This window comes from Peromyscus maniculatus, chromosome 21 (genome assembly GCF_049852395.1).
Source record: "Peromyscus maniculatus bairdii isolate BWxNUB_F1_BW_parent chromosome 21, HU_Pman_BW_mat_3.1, whole genome shotgun sequence".
Taxonomy (NCBI): Eukaryota; Metazoa; Chordata; class Mammalia; order Rodentia; family Cricetidae; genus Peromyscus; species Peromyscus maniculatus.
Genome location: NC_134872.1, coordinates 4,975,732 through 4,993,092, shown reverse-complemented (window position 1 = coordinate 4,993,092; position 17,361 = coordinate 4,975,732). Strand labels below are relative to the sequence as shown.

General features: G+C 54.1%; 2 protein-coding genes across 27 annotated transcripts in view; both read right to left on the bottom strand.

Moving 5' to 3' along the window:
• Positions 1-2,623: 2,623 nt before the first annotated feature.
• Zbtb9 (zinc finger and BTB domain containing 9) lies at positions 2,624-5,588 on the bottom strand. Its single transcript, XM_042265819.2, has 2 exons — positions 5,436-5,588; positions 2,624-5,192 (listed from the first exon to the last, which is right to left on the bottom strand). Exon 2 carries the CDS (start codon positions 5,127-5,129, stop codon positions 3,735-3,737), a length of 1,395 nt encoding a protein of 464 aa, XP_042121753.1. The 5' UTR covers positions 5,130-5,192; positions 5,436-5,588; the 3' UTR covers positions 2,624-3,734.
• A 778-nt stretch (positions 5,589-6,366) lies between these two features.
• The window catches only part of Syngap1 (synaptic Ras GTPase activating protein 1), a 30,159-nt gene continuing 19,164 nt past the window's right edge, over positions 6,367-17,361 (bottom strand). For 9 of the 26 annotated variants that reach the window (XM_015989894.3, XM_042266035.2, XM_076558323.1 and 6 more), the window contains 5 exons: positions 16,920-16,961; positions 15,490-16,561; positions 14,900-15,073; positions 13,290-13,501; positions 11,359-11,793 (listed from right to left, as the gene is read on the bottom strand). In XM_015989894.3, coding sequence (XP_015845380.2) covers positions 11,496-11,793; positions 13,290-13,501; positions 14,900-15,073; positions 15,490-16,561; positions 16,920-16,961 — 1,798 coding nt within the window. In that variant the 3' untranslated portion in view covers positions 11,359-11,495. Of the gene's footprint in view, positions 8,204-8,712; positions 8,808-9,496; positions 9,604-10,843; positions 10,924-11,358; positions 11,807-13,289; positions 13,502-14,899; positions 15,074-15,489; positions 16,562-16,919; positions 16,962-17,361 lie in introns of those variants that run through there. The other 17 variants (XM_006996579.4, XM_042266036.2, XM_042266039.2 and 14 more) reach the window with 15 other exon arrangements.

Here is a 17,361-nt window from a genome sequence, read left to right as displayed (position 1 = left end):
TTCTTTGTGTGTGTGTGCACACACAGACACAGAGTTTAAATATATATACCTTGTATATCAACAATGGTTAAGGATTTGAGATGGTAAGGGTCACTTGACCTCTTGATTTTTGCTGTGAAGGACATTAGGGATACTATCCAGGTTACTATTCTTGGAAGCAATTGTCTCTCGGGGTGCTAATGTTTGAAAAGGGATCCAGGCATAACAGTCTGTTTTCTATCTTTATTTTCTTACAGAGTGTCATACCGCCCAGGCTGTCTGTAAACTCTCCATGTAGTTGAAGCTGACTTTGAATTCCTGCTCCTCCTGCATCACCAAGTTCAGCTCAGCACAACAGTCTCAATCTCTAACTGTAGTTATGTTTTTATTTTTAAAATTTTCATTTATTTATAAGTGTTTTGTCTACATGTGCATGCCTGGCCCCCTAGGAGGCCAGAAGAGGAAGTTGGATCCCCTGGGCCTGGAGTTAGAGGCAGTTGTGAGCCATCATGTGAGTGCTGGGAATTGAACCTGGTCCTCTGGAAGAGCAGGAAGTGTTCTTTAACTGCTGGGCCACCTCTCCAGCCCCAGTTTAATTTTTATATAGTGACTAACAGGTAAAATTGCTTGAGGGGAGGGAGGGCGCTCAGCAAAGATGTGTCCAGAACACAAAGACATCAGATTCAAATAACAAAGCTTCAAGAATATTGCAGTGCCAGGCAATGTCTAAAAACAGTTTGTTTCATAGGATAACTAAGTATTATAAAGATTAAAGAGGGCCATGCATGGTGGGGCATGGCCTTTAAATCCCAGTGCTGAGGAGGCAGAGGCCAGAGGAGCTCTATAGGTTGTGGACCAGCCTAGTCTACAAACGGAGTTTGATCAGAAATGACCCTGCCTCAAGATTGACAGGCTGAATGGTGGTACAAGGGCAGGCTCAACATTTCCTGAATACTCAGGTAAGTGCTATGTATACTGAGGTTTTAAGGCTTCCAAGGCAGGTTACAGGTGGAGACTTTTCACTGGGCCTCTGCTGTTACAGGCTGACCTGTACACACCCTTCCCTCTTCTTCCTCAGGACTTAATTTTTCCTATGAAGATTCTAGTCACACTGATGTGTGCTCTAGCCAGAGTGTAGGTATGAGCCTGAGAGTTTGATTGAGATTTTTTTATTTTGTGAACCTCAGGTCCAACCCAACCTTTGTACTTGCTAGGGAAGCATCTACCACTACCTTACATCCCTCTCCTGAGAAGTTTATTTTCAGTCCAGTGCCACAGGAACAAGAATCAGCTGGGTTGGTGGCTCAGTCGTGAGGCACATAATTCCAAGTGTGAGTCTGATTCAATCCCCAATACTAAAAACAAACAAAAAAACCCCGAACAGCAAAACCACCAAGAATGACCCTGGTGTGGCAGTGTGCCCTATAATCTCAGCACTCAGAAGTAGAGGGGAGAGGGCCACTCACAGGAGGCCTCCAGTACAGAGCAAATTCAAGACCACTCTGGGTTCTAAACCAACCACTCCCAATAACATGTTGTGAGCTCAAGGTCTTTGCCCAGAGATTCTTGCTCCGTGAGCTCTGAAAGAACTTCTTCCAAAGGCAGGGCTCCTTAGTGCCTTCCTTCCAATCCTGGAGCCAATTCCCATTCTTCTATAAACTCTCATTTTAGTAAGGTCATCCAGAGCCACCTTTCAATGCTTCCAACTCAAGGAACCAAGACATCAAGGAATACAGCTATCTATCTAATATGATCTACCTACCCAAGTGGGTGGGTAGGACTGCAGTCAATCAAGACACCTTCACTACTTTCTTTCCCAATGTACTCTCCTTACCAAGGGCAGAAGACCACAGCACATCTCTTTTGAGAATTTGATCAATTCAAGCTAGAATTCACCTGCTTAGCCACAAAAATCTGGTTTTTCTTTTTCTTTTTTAAAGTGTGTATTTGTGTGTGCACACATGTGCTATGGCTTGCGTGTGAAGGTCTGAGGACGACTTGCAGAAGTTGGTTTTTTTCCTCCCACCATGTGGGTTCTGGGGAGCAAACTCAGGTTATCAGGCTCATCAGCAGGCACCTACTGAACCCTCCTGTCAACCTGACACCTGACTGACTCTTTTTCTGTGGGTGTTGGGATCTGAACTCAGGTCTTCATGTTTTGGTAGTGAGTGCTCTTGTTCACTTGAGACACTTTTTGAGTGACAGAAAACCTGTTCTAAGTATCTGTAGACGAAACCAAAGTACCATCCAAACACTATGCATAATACAAGATGTCAGAATATAATAGATGACCCAAACCCTTTCAAAAAGTGGCGTAAACCAGGCATGGTGGTATGTGCTTGTAATCCCAGTATTCAACAGGCTGGGGAAGGAGGGTCATGAGTTTGAGGCCAGTCTGGTGAGATAGTAAGGTGAGGTCTCAAACAAACGGAGGCAGCTCAGACTCTGAAACATAAAGAACTTACCTGAGGTTCCTCAGCAGTGGGGCAGGCCTGAGTCTAGGCCAGCATTCTCTGAGATGTGTCTGTGAACCGGTCCATTCTTCCATCGACATAACTGCTGCAAAGGGACACACTCATCTCCGGGAGCTCTGCTCTCACATCTATCTCTTCCACATCAATCACTCAATCCAGGCTACTGCCAGTTTAGATTTCAGGGAAGAGTTTATTAAGTAATGAAATGAAGTGACTTTAAATCTCCCTTCACCTCCATTCTAGTATCTACCCCTCCACCTCTACAAAGGCGCTGTTTCTAGCATATGTGGGTGGGATGGAAAAGGAGGCAGTATGGTCTCACCATACAGTTATTCTGCACAATTCGCCACGTGTGGTCTCAACCCTGAGTCTTCTAATCAGGACAATTTGCTCAGAGAGCAATGGTTGCCATCTCCTGAGTTCACTGGTCACATTTGTCACTGTGATCATTAAGCAAGTTGTCAGTGGTGGTCCAAGGTAGACAAGAGCAAAGGCTGTTGAGGAAAGGGCCTCTTAGGGGCTTTGGAATCACATATGAAATGCTCAATGTGTTAAAGTGCTCAAGTACTTTTTTTTAAGACCAGGTCTCACTGTGTAGCCCTGACTGGCCTGAAACTTTTATGTTGGATAACTATGTTACCCGGGTTGGTCTGGAGCTCACAGAGACCTGTCTGCCCCCGTTGCCTCCCAAGTGCTGGGATTAAATGTGTCTGCACCCATACTTGTTGCATACTCAAGAACATTTTTTAAAAGGATATTTGGGAAGGTGTCTACTGGTGAGAAAGCAAAGTACAACCTAAAAAGCTTCTAGAAAGAAGGAGCAAAAAGATGTATAGAAACAGAGCGGCTGACGGTGTCGGGGAGGACGCTCAGAGCTTAGTGTGGCAATGACTTGAGCTCTGAATCAAACACATCAGACACCAGCTCCCTGACCTCCTGGGGAAGATGAAGTCAAAGTTACTGGGTCATTCTGTCCCAACTCTTCTCCCACTAACCTATCTGAAGTCAGTGGTTTCCTCACTGGTTATCAATACGAAAAGGGTCATTTAGGTTACGTGATCAAAAGTATGACTTTCCTACAGTCTGCTTAACAAACAGCTGGATTGAGAAACCTGAACTTCCAAGTACACCAGGGTGAGGCCCATATCCAAGAGTAAGGGGTTCATAACATATATAATCTCTTGGGATGCCTACACAGTCCAGGACCGAGGTGGGGAAGGGTAAGACTCCAGCAGCAGCAGCACCTATCTTATCCTAGAAGTCAGCACAGCGCACGAGCAGTCATTTGTAAGTCCAGTGGGCCGTGGCCCAGCCCTGGCCCTTGCACAAGTCCCGGTGACGAAGGTAAAAGGCGTGGACACGGAACCGACGGCCACAGTGGGGACACGCGTGCAGGGCTCTAGCGTGGGTCTTCATGTGCTCAGTCAGGTGGTGCTTCAACTTGAAGCGTTTATTACAGACGCCGCATCCAAAAGGGCGAAGGCTGAAGGTCAACATGATGTGCCGGTCTCGTTTCGGCTTTACTGCAAACCGTTTTCCACACAGGCAGCCAAAGCACTTTCCATCTGCGGGGGGTGTCCCTCCCAGCTTCACAGGCCCATGCACAGCTTGCCCTGATCCTCCAGGGCCTCCACCCCCTGACAGGATTTCATTCCCATGAAGATCCACTGGCTTCCAGGATGGATCTCCTGCCCCAGATGTTTCCCCTCCTCCTGAGGACAGCAAGTATCTTAGCTCCTCATTTCCCTCAGGGTCCCCTCCAGGGAGTGCTTTGGTCTTCTCCTTCGCTCCTCCAGACAGAGTCCTACCTCCTGACGTCTCCTCCTTAGACTCAAGGGGTTCCTGATTAACATATAAGACTTGGGGAGCTCGTACAGGAGGGGCAGGAGGCTCAAGGGTTGAACTCTCATCCTCTGGAGGCTTGCTGGGAAGAGCGGACGTAGGCAGCGGGTGGGATCCACAAGCTTGGGAAAACCCTCCGGATATTCTCTGAGGTGGAGGAGTCTGAAAGAGCGGGGCTGCTGCCCCCTGCTCCTCCTCCTCTTCTTTCACCTGAATCTGTAACACTTCTTCTAGTTCACTCGCCTCCCCTCCAATGGGGCTCTCGGTAGCAGCAGAATTCTCTGTCGAAGCAGAGGGCTGGGCCGGGTTCTGGAAAGGGGAAGAGCGAATGCACCAGCCTCCCGAAGATGTTGTGGAAAGAAGTGTGTGGTAGGAGGCTCCTCCACCAGCCGATATCCCTCCACCTGAGGTTTCAAGTTCTCGAAGGATCTCTGAGCACTGATCCACTACCTGCCACATCTGCAGGCCGCTGGCTACGAGGAGATGGGCAGGGAGCGCATCCAGGGGCAGCCGGAGGCGCCCTGAGTAAATGAGCTGCAGCAGACCCTCGAAGGCATCCGCCTCAATGACACTCGGTAAAGTGAGTCGGGGCGCGTCCCCCAAAAGCAGCTTGTCGTGGAAGTAAGGAGAAGCAGCAGCCAACACCGCTTTGTGAGCCCTAAGTTCCCGGCCCTGAACCAGGAGGGACACATCGCAGAACTTCCCCTCCAGCCTGTGGCGGTTCAGGGACTCCAGCAGCGACGAACTATGATGAGGGAACTCAATGTGGATTGTCCGGGGGGCTGGGCTGCACCTCGGAGAAGAGGGTGTGGGGGGCAGAGTCGAAGCATCCATGGCCACCTCGGGAAGAGAAATCCCAGGGGGTCGGGAACAGGAGGACTCTGTGCGGAACGAAGGCTGCGGAGGAAGGAGCCCGGAGTCACACCAGCGGATCGGGACGGGAGACCCGTCTCAAGCTGCCCCCCGCCGACACTCGACAATTCTTCAGTGACAGTTTCTGTGCATTAGTTCCGCCCACCAAGAAAACCGACGGGACACCGGCCAGGGTGTTTACCCGCAGGCCCTGCGGAAGCCGAGGAGGGGACTGCGCCCCACCCCGCCGGCTCGGGCCGCCCTGGGCTGCCGCTCGCCCCGCCTCACCGTGCTCACACGGGCCGGCTCCGCAGGCTCCCGCCACGCGCCTTCCCGCCGACACGCCCCCACCGCACGCGAGACCGCCTCGCCGCTGCTCAGCCTCCACTGCGCCTGGTCGGCCGGAAGCTGCCGCCGCTCCGCCGGACGCCGCTGCGGCCAAGCGCGCGGGGCGGGGCCAGGCCGCACCCAATGGAAGGACGGGAGCCTACAAGCCCCCTTCTTATTGGCTGCGCGGCCTGGGGGGCGGGGCCGGGGGCCGGCCGGCTGCCGAGCGCCGACGAGCGTCGTCGGGGGAGCCGCGGAGGTCGAGCGCCGGTCCGCGGGGCGGTGAGGGGCGTGCCGGGCTCGGCGGCGCCGTCGGGGTCTTCCGCCGCCGCGCGAGGTAGGTGCCGCTGGCCTCAGTGTGCACGCGGGGCAGCCAGGCCGGAGGTCTGGAGCGCTCGCTCGCTAAGGACCCCGGCTCTTTCCCTCCCGTTGCCAGAGGCGCGTCCTCACGATTAAAGCCTGTGTCGAGAGTTTTGCAAAGACCGTGTGCTCGCCTGGGTCCGTTCGCAGCCTCTGCGCCTGCGGGTTGAGTGCTGCGGCGGGTGGAGAGCGGGAGTGGGGTGGGGAGGACGCTGCGGTCTATGCTGTTCTCCTGACTGGGTGGGACCCTGTAGCACTGCTTGCAGACTGGCCGCGTTCTCCCCCAGAGTAGTTCCTGTCACCCCTTCAGGTGGTTCCCGGGACTCCAGACTAAAAAGTCTGCCCAGTGCTGGACGAGGTGGCGCATGCCTTTAATCCCAACGCTCGGGAGGCAGAGGCAGGAGGATCTCTGTGAGTTCGAGGCCAGCCTGGTCTGCAGAGCGAGATCCAGGACAGCCAGGGCTGTTACACAGAGAAACCCTGTCCCGAAAAACCAAGACTTAATAAAAAAAAAAAAAATTTAACCCAGCGATAAAAGAACAATCTCCGTTTATTAAACATGATTTTTCTGTTTCACCACACACTCCAGAAAAAAAGGAAATGGGAGTGGGAGAAAGGGGGCGGGGCGGGGAGTAGGGGCGGTAAAGAGAACGAGTAAACAAACAAAAATGAGTAAGAAGGAGGTCTTCGTACTCTTAAGGTGGTGGGTGGGGGGAGAAGTGAGGGGTGGGGCTAGGGAGCCAGGAAGCTCTGTACAGAGGGGTCGCCTCCCAGCCCCCAGCCCGTTATGTACAGTACAAACCCCAGATAATTACAACAGCCAAAGAGGAGGGGGGAGGGCGAGGGCGGGGCCTGAAGTGGGGTAAGCAGAGGAAAGGGAACGGGATAAAATTTCACATATTTACAACTTTTATATAAGTATAAATTTGGCCCCGGCTGGGTGGATGTGTGTAGAGGGTAAGATCGAAGGAGAGCTGTCCATACAAAAGGTCGAGTCTGGAGTCTGGGAGGAATTCTCAATACCAAACGCAAGAAGGGGTTAGGAGACAAGGCTGGGTAGGGGACAGCAGTCAGAGAAGAGGGGGTACCCAGGAGGGATCTCTCCCTTCCATGGCCTACCCACCCCAAACCCCATCCATCCTACCTCCCCTGTCCCGCCAGAGAGCTATGTACAGAGAAACACCGAAAAATCGTGGAGCTGGCGGGAGGGAGGGAGACTGGGTGAGGGGGGAGGGTGAGAGGGAAGCCCAGCCCTGTCCTACCTCCCCCAGGGGACAGAGTCATGGAAGGGGGCCCCCAAACACCCATCCTCCAACACAGGTCCCCCACCCTGGGGGAGAGAGACATGGCTTTTCCTAGAGTAAGTTCCCCCTCCCCATGGGAGTAGAGACAAAAGAGGGAAGGGTAGGGGGCTGGCTGTGTGTCGGGGTAAGGCAGATCAGCTAGTCTGTCCTCCACAACCCAGCACACGTGGCCTCCCAAACCCTAACCCCTCATCCGAACCTCAGTTCCACCCCACCCAACACACTGGGGGAGGGGGGGGCATAAGCCCCCTCACCCCGCTCTGGGACCAGCCAAGAGCAGATCAGGTGTGGGAAGAAGGGGAGGCGACCCCCATTCCCCCCTTGCCGCCCCCTCCCTGCCCCGGTGGCCCCCTCCACCCCATCTGGGTTCTGGGTGGGGAAAGTAAATGTAAGAGAGTGGAAAGAGGAGAAGGAGTTTGTGCGTGCTGAGCCCCCCCAGACGCTCCTGAGAAATCAAGGGGTAATAGGGCCCCCTCACCCGGGGTCCCCTCCCCATAACAAGGGGGACAGGGGAGGCCAAAATGGGGTGGTGGAGGGGAGTTAGATTGTCAGCTCTGGTTACTGCTAAAAAATCACCCTGAAGTTGAAAGTTTGGAGGTGCCTCACCCCCAGTGTGGGTGTGAGGGTCTGTCCCCCAGTGCTCAGGGGAACTATGAGGCAGAGGGTGGGGATAGCACCCCGGAGTGAAGGGGTCTGTGGGGTAGGTGGTGTCCTGGGGTGAGGGTCCCTGGGGGTGAAGAGGGCAGCTCAGGGTCCCACTCTCCCTCCTAGAAATGGTGCAGTGGAGGTGGCGGATGGGTGCCTCGAGGAGGCACCAAGGGAGGCAATCCTGCTGTCCCTCGGTGATGTCCAGTCCTGGTGGTTGGTGATGTTCCGGGGTGGGGTGCACAAGGAAGGAGGTCTGTGATGCTGGGTGGGCTAGTGGTCTGCGGTGTTTCGGAACTCGCCGTTCTCTGTGATCTGCAGCCGGGGTGGGGGAGGTGGGGCTGGGGGGGCCAGGCCGTTCCAAGGTGGGGCCAGCGTCACACGCGGGTTTGTTGGACCCAAGGGGGGAAGCTGCCTCTCCTGCAAGACACCAAAGAGGAGAGCGCGGACTTATTGAGACGCTTCGCGGGGCAGGGATGCCAGCCCCGAGCAGTGCTCTCACCCACAGCCCTGTCCACCCTCTCTGTTTTGTTTCTCACCTCCAGGGGTTCTGGGGGAGCAGGGAGAGAACTCACACCAGAAAACCAGCTCAAGAGCAACTAGCTCTCACCTTCCTCTGACATGACTCCCGCTTCCAGCCCCCAACCCCTGTCCATGGCACCATGGAAACCCCTCCCAGCACCTTCCACCCAGGCAGGAACTTCACACTGAGGAACCAGCGGAGGCAATACAGTAAAACCTCATTAGTCCAAACCCCCACAGATCTGGAAGTTTGTTCATAACTGGAACAAAACCAGGCCCTGAGTTTTCCTTGATCTGGGAAGAAAGGGTGTGCTAAGCAATGGGTGGGAATGTGTCTGTGGGCGGGGACTTGTTTCACTAGGCTCCCTGCAGGCCTGTGGAGCAGCCCTGCTTAGCGGTTTACTTACTGTGCTCTGAAGACAGGTGCTCACTAACAGACACTGTCACTCAGTTTGTCAGTTACTCTCAAACTTAGATCCCAAGTGAGAGAGGTTTAACTGTACTGGAGACAGGAAGGGGTCAGGGAAGTGATGTGGAGGGACATCTTGTAGGAACGACTGACAGGTTTAGAGCAGGGGTCCTCAACCTTCCTGACCTGAGACCCTTTAACACAGTTCCTCATGTGACACCCCCAACCATGAAATTATTTTGTGGCTACTTCATAACTAATTTTGCCACCGTTATGGATCATAAATATCTGGTCTGCGACCCCTGTGAAGTGGGTCACGCCCCACATGTTGAGAACCACTGGTTTAGAGCCGTTATGCCCCCCCAGTTCCACTCCTTCCCACCCTCCTTCCTCTGCAGCTCCCCTCCCGGCCTCCAGCTTGAGTGGCAGGCCCTGTGTCACTCCTCTACCTATTGTCAGGACCTTCCATGGCCTCTGGGACCGGTTTCCTGGCTCCTGCTCAGCCCAACCTTCTGAGCCTCTGCTGAGAGTGAAGACCACCCGAGTCCCCACACTTGTCGACACTTACTTGGCTTTAAAAATCTAGCTCAAAACTCATTTTTATTTTTACTTGCTGGGCTGCAGTGGGAGCAAAGCCTACAAATGGTTTGGAACACACACACAGATGACTGTCTGAGCCACAGAACGTTAGGTAGAGCAGCATGTAGCTCTCTGTATCTGACCCTATCTCCAAAGGACACAAGAAATGAATGAAGGCTTCCATATCCGAACCAAAGACTCACCTGTTACAAGGCCACCCAAAATATAACCTTAGTCAGTTCTGCCCTCTTGACTATCTGGGTATCTCACAGCCAGTCAGTGGGAGAGGAGATTATACGTAATAGGAGCCCTAAGTACATGTAGGAAGAGAACAGGGGAAGGAACCCTCAGATTCCCTCCACGCTGCCTGTCTGCTCATGACGACACATGGGCATGCCCCCTACGCCCTCACGGTCCCAAATTTAGAAGCTGGATAAATTAGGGTGCTATTATTCATTTTACAAAGGAGTTCACTGCTGGAGTCCTTTAAATGGTGAGGTTCCCTGGTGTCTTTCAGCATTTGTTTACAGATCACTAACTGCTTTGACAGAGAGGCTGGGCAGGCAGAGAGTTAAAATGACAGAGTGAGGAGCCACTGCCCCCCACAAATCAGCCCCACAGAAACAAATGTGTCTCAGGACCGAGGTGCACCTGGCAGCTTCCCAGCTGCTGGCTTTCAGGTAGGATTGTGTGTCCTAAAGACTCCTGGGGGGCAGGAGAGGGAAAGGAGTGGCATTAGCAACTCAGGAACTTGAGCTCTGACAAGAGAGGTTGTTTAACATGCTGTTCCTAGTGTCCCTGCCTGAACCTAAATATGGCTACTAGGCCCTTGACTACATTCTAGGAAGCTGTTTCTCCTCACTTCTAAGTTACAGGCCACATGAAAAAGTCCAGCCTGACATCTGTCCAAGACTCTTTGTCTTGCTTGTCATATGCCATCCACTCTGTTCACCTGTCAGGACATCTTAACAGCATCTTTTCCAGGGTCCTTAGTGTCGCCCTGAATTAACTGCCCACTCCCAACTTCCACCCAGTAGTAACTACGGAAGCCTCAGGTCCCTTCCGCCTCACAAGGGAGAAAGCAGAGGCAGAGAGCAGCAGGGCAGGAGTTAGGAAAGGAAGAGGAGACCCCGACCTACCTGCTGGAGTCGGCACAGCCCCTAGCCTGGCCCAGCCCAATACCCCTCCACCCCGTTACACCCACCCAACACCCCAACTTCCAAGGACACTCTGGTGAAATGGGGGGTGACAGACAGACACTGGATAGGTAGAGGAAAGGGAGGGTGTTGTCAGGAGGTGCCTGTGGGGCCAGTTTGGAGAGAACCGGGGAACCTGTAAATGTGCTTGGTCTTTGTAAGAGTCCACTTTGGTGGTGCTAAGGTGTCAGTGGTGTGGGGGTGTCTGCAGGTACGCTCTGGCTGTGCCTCGGGAAGGGTCTGTCTGTGCAGGAGGTGTCAGGAGGGTGGGCTCTGTGGAGGGTCTCTGGGTGGAGTGGGCAGCAGTGAGGGAGAGGCTGCAGAGAGTTGGAAAGGGTGGGCTTCACCACCAACCTGCAGTGGTCCGGAGTCACCTCCCCCAGTGTCCTCCGCCCGTGGTCAAAGCGGAACCAGGAGAATTACCTGATGAGGAGCTGCAGGGGGAGAGAGTGGGGTCATGGGGTCAGGAGGCTTGGTGGCGGGGGCAGGAAGTCCTGGTGGTCAGAGCAGAGGGAGGAGGAGTATGGATAGGATAGAGCAGGGCAAGGGTGGAGAGGGCCTGGAAGCTGGCTGGAGAGCAGAGAGGGTGGTGACCGGGAGTCAGACATCGGTTCGGGGAACACCAGAGGCCAAAGGCAAGCCGAATTTGAGTTATGGGAAGGGGCCTCTGGGAGAGACCTTAGGATCGGAAGAGCCAGAGGAAAGAGGCTACGTAGGACCTGCCCACGTGTCAGAATGGGGAGTCAGGAGGACCCTGAGTCTCCAGGGTACACAGAGCTGGAGAAGTACAGCTCAGATTATCCATGCTCCACTCTATCCAGTGGGACGCCAGCCTTCCTGACTCAAGAAGAGCTGAAGAAGCAGACAGGAGCGGCCTCCTCGTAAGAGGCACAAGTTCAAGGGCACTGGGGACAGGGGCGCTGAGAGGCTGAGGCTCTGGTGGAAGGAAGGTCCTGATGCAGGCAAGAGTGGGGGACAGGGCAGGAGGCAGAGGCGGGACAGAGACTCACTGTGTACACAAGGCTGACCGTGGGATGGAGACAGTGGGATGGAGATGGACCACGGGGGCTGCAGGAAGGAAGCAGCCAGTAGACAGACAGGACCACGGCAGACAGATGGGGGTGGCCGGGGTGGCTGGTGCCATGAGTGCACAGAGACAGTGGGATGGATGGGGATGGGACACGGAGAAGATAAATGACATTGTAATTTCCACCTGAGCGTCGAGCAGCCTCTTCTTGGGTTCAGGCAGCGGCTCAGCCATGGCGGGGTGGTCCCGACGCAGCTCCTCCTCCACCAGCATCAGCCTGAAGGGACGGGCTTCAGTGGGGTTAGTGGCGGGCACGGGCTCAGAGCCCACTGTGGTACTCTTGACCCTGGGCAACCCCTGCAACTCCGGAAAAGCTCTGGACAATTCTGCCTCCTTGCAGAATTCCTCTCGACCCAAAAGATGCTGTTACCCGGGACTCTTGCTTTCCACTTCCTCCCAGGGTCCTCATGCCTGCCTTCTGAGGGACTTTTTAAAGACTTGTTTACACTTATTTATTCACTTACTGGTTTTTCAGGACAGTCTCACTGTGTAGCTTTGGCTGGCCTGAAACTCACTGTGTATACAAGGCTGACCTTAAACTCAAGAGACCTGCCTGCTTCTGCCTCACCAGTGATAGAATTAAAAGCATGCGCCATCACACCCAGCTTATTCCTACTGTTGTTGTTATTATTATTACTTTGGTTTTACAAGAGCTCTGTATAGCTCTGGCTATCCAGGAACTCACTATGTCTCAAACCTCACAGAGATCCACCTGCTTCTATGCTGGGATTAAAGGTGTATGCCACTACGCCACCACTACCCAACCTATTTCTATTATTTTTTAACTGTGTGTGTGTGTGTGTGTGTGTGTGTGTGTGTGTGTGTGTGTGTGTGTGTGAATGCAGGTGTTCCTGGAGCTGGAGTTATAGACACCTGGTGTGGGTGCCGGGAATTGAACTCAGATCCTCTGCAAGAGCAGTATTTCCTCTTAACCACTTGAGTCATTTCTCCAACCCAGAAAAGTAGATTTTCTCCCTATATGTTTTTTTCTAGCAAACCTAGAACGCACTATGTAGCCGAAGTTATCCTCCTGCCTCCACCTCCTAAATGCTGGGATTACAGACATGGGTACTCCTGGATCCTGAGGTTAGATTTGTGTCATTTTTTTTGTTTTGTTTTGTTTTGTTTTTTTGAGACAAGGTCTCTCTATGTAGCCCTGGCTGTCCTGGAAGTCTCTATGTAGATCAGGCTGGTCTCGAACTCAGAAATCCACCGGAGAGCTTGGATTAAAAGTGTCCACAACTGAGCCGGGCGTGGTGGCGCACGCCTTTAATCCCAACACTTGGGAGGCAGAGGCAGGCGGATCTCTGTGAGTTCAAGGCCAGCCTGGGCTACCAAGTGAGCTCCAGGAAAGGCGCAAAGCTACACAGAGAAATCCTGTCTTGAAAAACCAAAAAAAAAAAAAAAAAAAAGCCCCTTTCTCATGGAACCCCTTCCCATGGCTGGAGAAGGATCTCTGCCCAGGAACGCAGGAATGGTTAAGGGCTCCTGTGGTTAGGGACCGCTGCTTAGCTTTGTGGTGAACCTCAGAGGTGGGGTTAAGAAAAACTGATAGGGAGTCTAGGCCCAAGCCAAGTCCAGTGATGTAAAACAGTAATTGGTGTATCTCCCAGGGCTTCAGAAGTTAGTGTGTGAGCAATGCCAGGGCTTGGTGAGGGGGCAGGCTTTTCCCATCTCCCTCTCCCTCCAGCCTCACCCCGGGCCGCCCCTCACCTGCCAATGATGCTCTTGATCTGGGAGTCCTTTTCCACCTGCTGCTGCCTCAGGCGCTTCTCGCTCTGCTCCAGGCGGGCTTGATACTGCATCAGGATCTTGCTGGTCTGTTCTTCCTGAGACAGCAGCCTCCGCTCATACTCTTCCAGCTTCCGGTTGGACATGTGTAGCCTCTCCTTCAGTGAGTGAATCTCCTCCTCGTACTCCTTCACCTGCCCGCCGGGCACATGACCCCGCACTGTGAGGAGCGTCCTGCCCTGGCGTTACCAGCCCGTTCCCATCCCCGTCTGTTTAGCCACCACACAAGGAGCACCCGATCCTTCTCTGCCTGTTGGACACACTTGATCTGTTTTTAAGAAAGCCTTATGTGATAGTGAGGCTTCCTCAAGATGGAGCAAGGTCAAAGTCCACATCTTAGAAGTGTGCCATGCCCTCACACAAGCATGGGGAATATGGAGCCCCATAGGGCACCCTGGCAAGACTACTGGACACGACATAGGAAGCATTATCTAGAAATGAGAGACAAAGGGACTGTAGTTCCAAACCAAGATTGAGCACACTGGGGGCGGGAGACTGCAGGTAAGGTGGGGCAGGTGCTGTCTCATAAATGACCCCTCCTTAGGCCTGTCCTGCAGACAGGAGATCAAGGGGACACCAGGCTGAGAATATGACTATTAATAGGAGTCTGGGATTCCAGGTCCAGAAGAGTTCAGACCAGTTACTTCATTTACCTGTTACTTAATATAGTTGTCACATGTGATTCTTTTAGGTTTTAGGGATCAAACCCGAAGCCTCACTACTGAGCTCTACCCCCAGCTTACACATAGCTATTTAAAAGTTAAATAACTCTAAGATTTTAGTTCCCGAATTGCAACAATATATAGGTGTCATTTCGGTAGCCACTAGCTCCAGGAAGTGTATGTTCCCAGTTTATTTTCACTCCTGGAAGCTCTGGTGTCTAGTGCTAAACTGGAGCCTTCCTCACGAGGACTCCTCACCTGAAGCATGGACAAGAAAGGCCATCTGAGAAGCCTTTACCGTGCTGTGAAGGCCCATCCCTAAGCAGTTCCATTCTAGACACACAGGAGAGAGGAATTTGTGGCCTATGATGATTGCCGTGGGCATGAGTGCTTAACCCTCTAGTAGAACTGATATGCAGGGCCTCATACATGCTAGGGAAACGTTCTTCCACAAACTATATTCCATGACTTTATCTTTACTTTTTATTTTGAAACAGGGTATCATTAAGTTGTCCAAGCTGGCCTTGAACTTGACATCTCCTGTCTTAGTCTGAGTAACAGTTCACAGGCCTGTGCTACCAGGCCTAGTTTGGGTAGTGTCCTTCACACACACCCTAACCTGCAGCCATTCTCTTTCTTAGAGCCTGGCTGGAATAGTTCTCTCCAATCTACAGTGTATGTAACCCACAGAGAGTTGGGTCAGGTTTAAATAGACTGATAACATACGGCCCTAACAGACTAGTAAAGAGGTCTGCCTGTCTTTCATTTTCACCCAGCTATCTGAGCACAGATGTTTTTCCCTTGGAAGGACTAAAGGCCTTCCCTGGCATTAACAGTAGGAACGAGCCTCAGGGGGCAAGGCCAGCGTACCCTGTCCAGCCGACTCTCATCCATCGATTTTGAGTACTCCTTGAGTTTGTACTCTTCCCGCTCGATGTGCGCGCTCTCGATGTCAGCTGACAGGTGAGGCATATTGGAGACCCAGGCCACAGTCCGTTCCGAGGCCGGCATCGTGGGGTTCAGCGTGGATGGCGTCTGGGAATGCTAAGACAAGCAAGGTGGGGCAGACAGCGGGAAGGTGGGAGAGGGGGTGTGTTCAGAGGAGGAAACACAAAAACGGCACCCCAGACCTGTTCCCTGCTGTAGCCTTCTCCTCTCTGACACTCCCTGGGGAGAGTCCTCACCTCTCCATCTACACATCCCTGCTGCCTGAACAGTCCATGGGACACTGCTGAGGGCCCTCTTCTTATGTTTCTGAGCTTTTTGTTTAGAGACAGAATATCACTATCTGGCCCTGGCTGGCCTTAAACTTGTATCCTCTTGCCTCCTGAATGCTGAGAATACAGGCCAAAGGAGGTGAGAAAATTGTGACACCAGACTACACTGTTCCACCCACTCCCTGCCCCCACGTCCTTCCCTTGCTGCTCTTCACCCACCCACCTCCTCCTACCCTCACCTACCTGCTTGGTGATGGAGGGCTTGAGCCCCCCACCCCCTCCGCCACCGCTGCCCCCGCTGCCCCCAATGCTGCCCTCTTTGCTGAGGCTCTGTTGCCGTGGACGGGCAGGACCATAACTTGGCTCCGGGGACTGCAGTAGGTTCCCGCTGGATGGCCGGGGTTTCTGGGCAGCACTCACTGTCAACTGTTGAGACTTGCCCCTCTGCAAGGGAGGCGGCTGGCCCCCACCACCCCCACCACTGCCCCCACCACTTCCACCTCCGGGCCCTGAGGGAGCTGGCCTCTGGGGACCGATGGTGATCTGGGGAGGGGACAGCATATGCTGAAGGTTGTCCTGAAGTGAGAGCTGCCGACGGGTGAAGTCAGTACCAGAGGGTCCGAACTCATCACTGTAGCTGTGGCTGTGAAGGATGGAGGCGGCAGGGGGCTTAGGGACCCCTGAGGAGAGGTCCTCGCTCTTGCTATAGCCATGGAATGGGGCAAAGGTGTCCCCTGGGGGCTCTCCACCTCGATGGTGGTGATGGTGGTGGTGGTGGTGATGTGAGGAAGGTGGACCATGACCACTGCCCCCTCCATGGCCCCCTGGGGGCCCTGGCCCATCAGCAGCCATGTGGAAGAGAGGGTTCTGGAAGGAAAGGGGAATGCGCAGTTGCTGGGCAGGGACACCATCCGTGGTGACACCCATCTGGCTGAGGCGCATGCCAGCTGCTGTGATGGAAGAGCCACTCCCTTGGGAGAGGCGCCCGGCAGGGGCAGGCCGCAGCCCTAAGGCTGCCGTCAGTGAGGCCTGGCTGGAGTGCAGCAGGTCCCCGACAGCTGCCAGGTTGGAAACACTACTACTGTTAAGGCGGCCCCCAGGCCCGTCGCCCTGCAGGTCCAGCATGGATACGCTCTTGTTAACACTCAGCATCTTCTGCTCTGGCTCTGTGATGTCCGAGCTGCTCGTGCAGTATGCTGGGGATGACCGGGCCAGTGGTGGCCGGCTCACATAGAACAGGTCTTTACCCCCACCGGGTGGCGGTGGGGGTGGCTTTTCCTTGGTTGGGGAGGGGAGGCGAGCCATGTCCATAGAGCTGTTGGAAGGAAAGGAGGACACACAGGCAGAACTAAGACCAGGACTACTGGCACCTGAGCCTGTGGTCTGGTGAGGAGTGGGACCCCCGGGGAAGGGCTGAGCGCTGGTGGTGGCAGCCCTGAAGAGGCAGGCGGGGGGATGGCAGGGAAAGCTGGAGGAGGGGAGGAGGGGAGGAGGGGAGAAGGGAGGACAAGGCCTAGGAGGGGTAAGGCCTGGCAAAGGGGGTGGGGGCAGCAGGAGGAGTGAGGGCTGCCCTGGGCAGGTATGGAGGAGATGAGGTGCCCTGAGGGGCAGAGGAGCAGAGGCGGGCGGAGGCCAGTGCAGCAGGGCGGGAGGGGGGAGGACAGAGCCCTCACCTGTTGAGGCCCCGAGCCATGAAGGACTGAAGGTCGATGGAGCTGGAGAGAGATGCAGAGGGCAAGCACAGACAGGAGAAGGAGAGAGGTGTGGAGAGATGATGGGGGAATGGCAGGACAGGTGTGGTGTCGTAGATGGAGACAGGGGTGAGGGATAGCAGAGTGATCACAGATGAAGGACACTTGCCGAGGCCCAGCCCCACCCCATCAAACTGGATGCCAGGCTCCAGGGCCCACTCAGCTCCAGCTGCTATTTCTCTGAATGCTGGGTCACGGGGCGCTCCTGGGGTAAGGTGTAGGCTGGGGGCGGGGGTTGTTAGGTCACTTAGAGACACCTGAGTGTTTTGATCCCACATGGCTGAATCGCAGCCTGCAGACAAGCATGGGCTGGTGGAGGGACAAAGTCAGTCAGCTACAGCAGAGTCCCTCTGGCTTCAACTAA

Bases quoted from the DNA above. Each gene is read 5' to 3' on its own strand.
- Zbtb9 (XM_042265819.2), bottom strand. From the start codon at position 5,129: ATGGATGCTTCGACTCTGCCCCCCACACCCTCTTCTCCGAGGTGCAGC.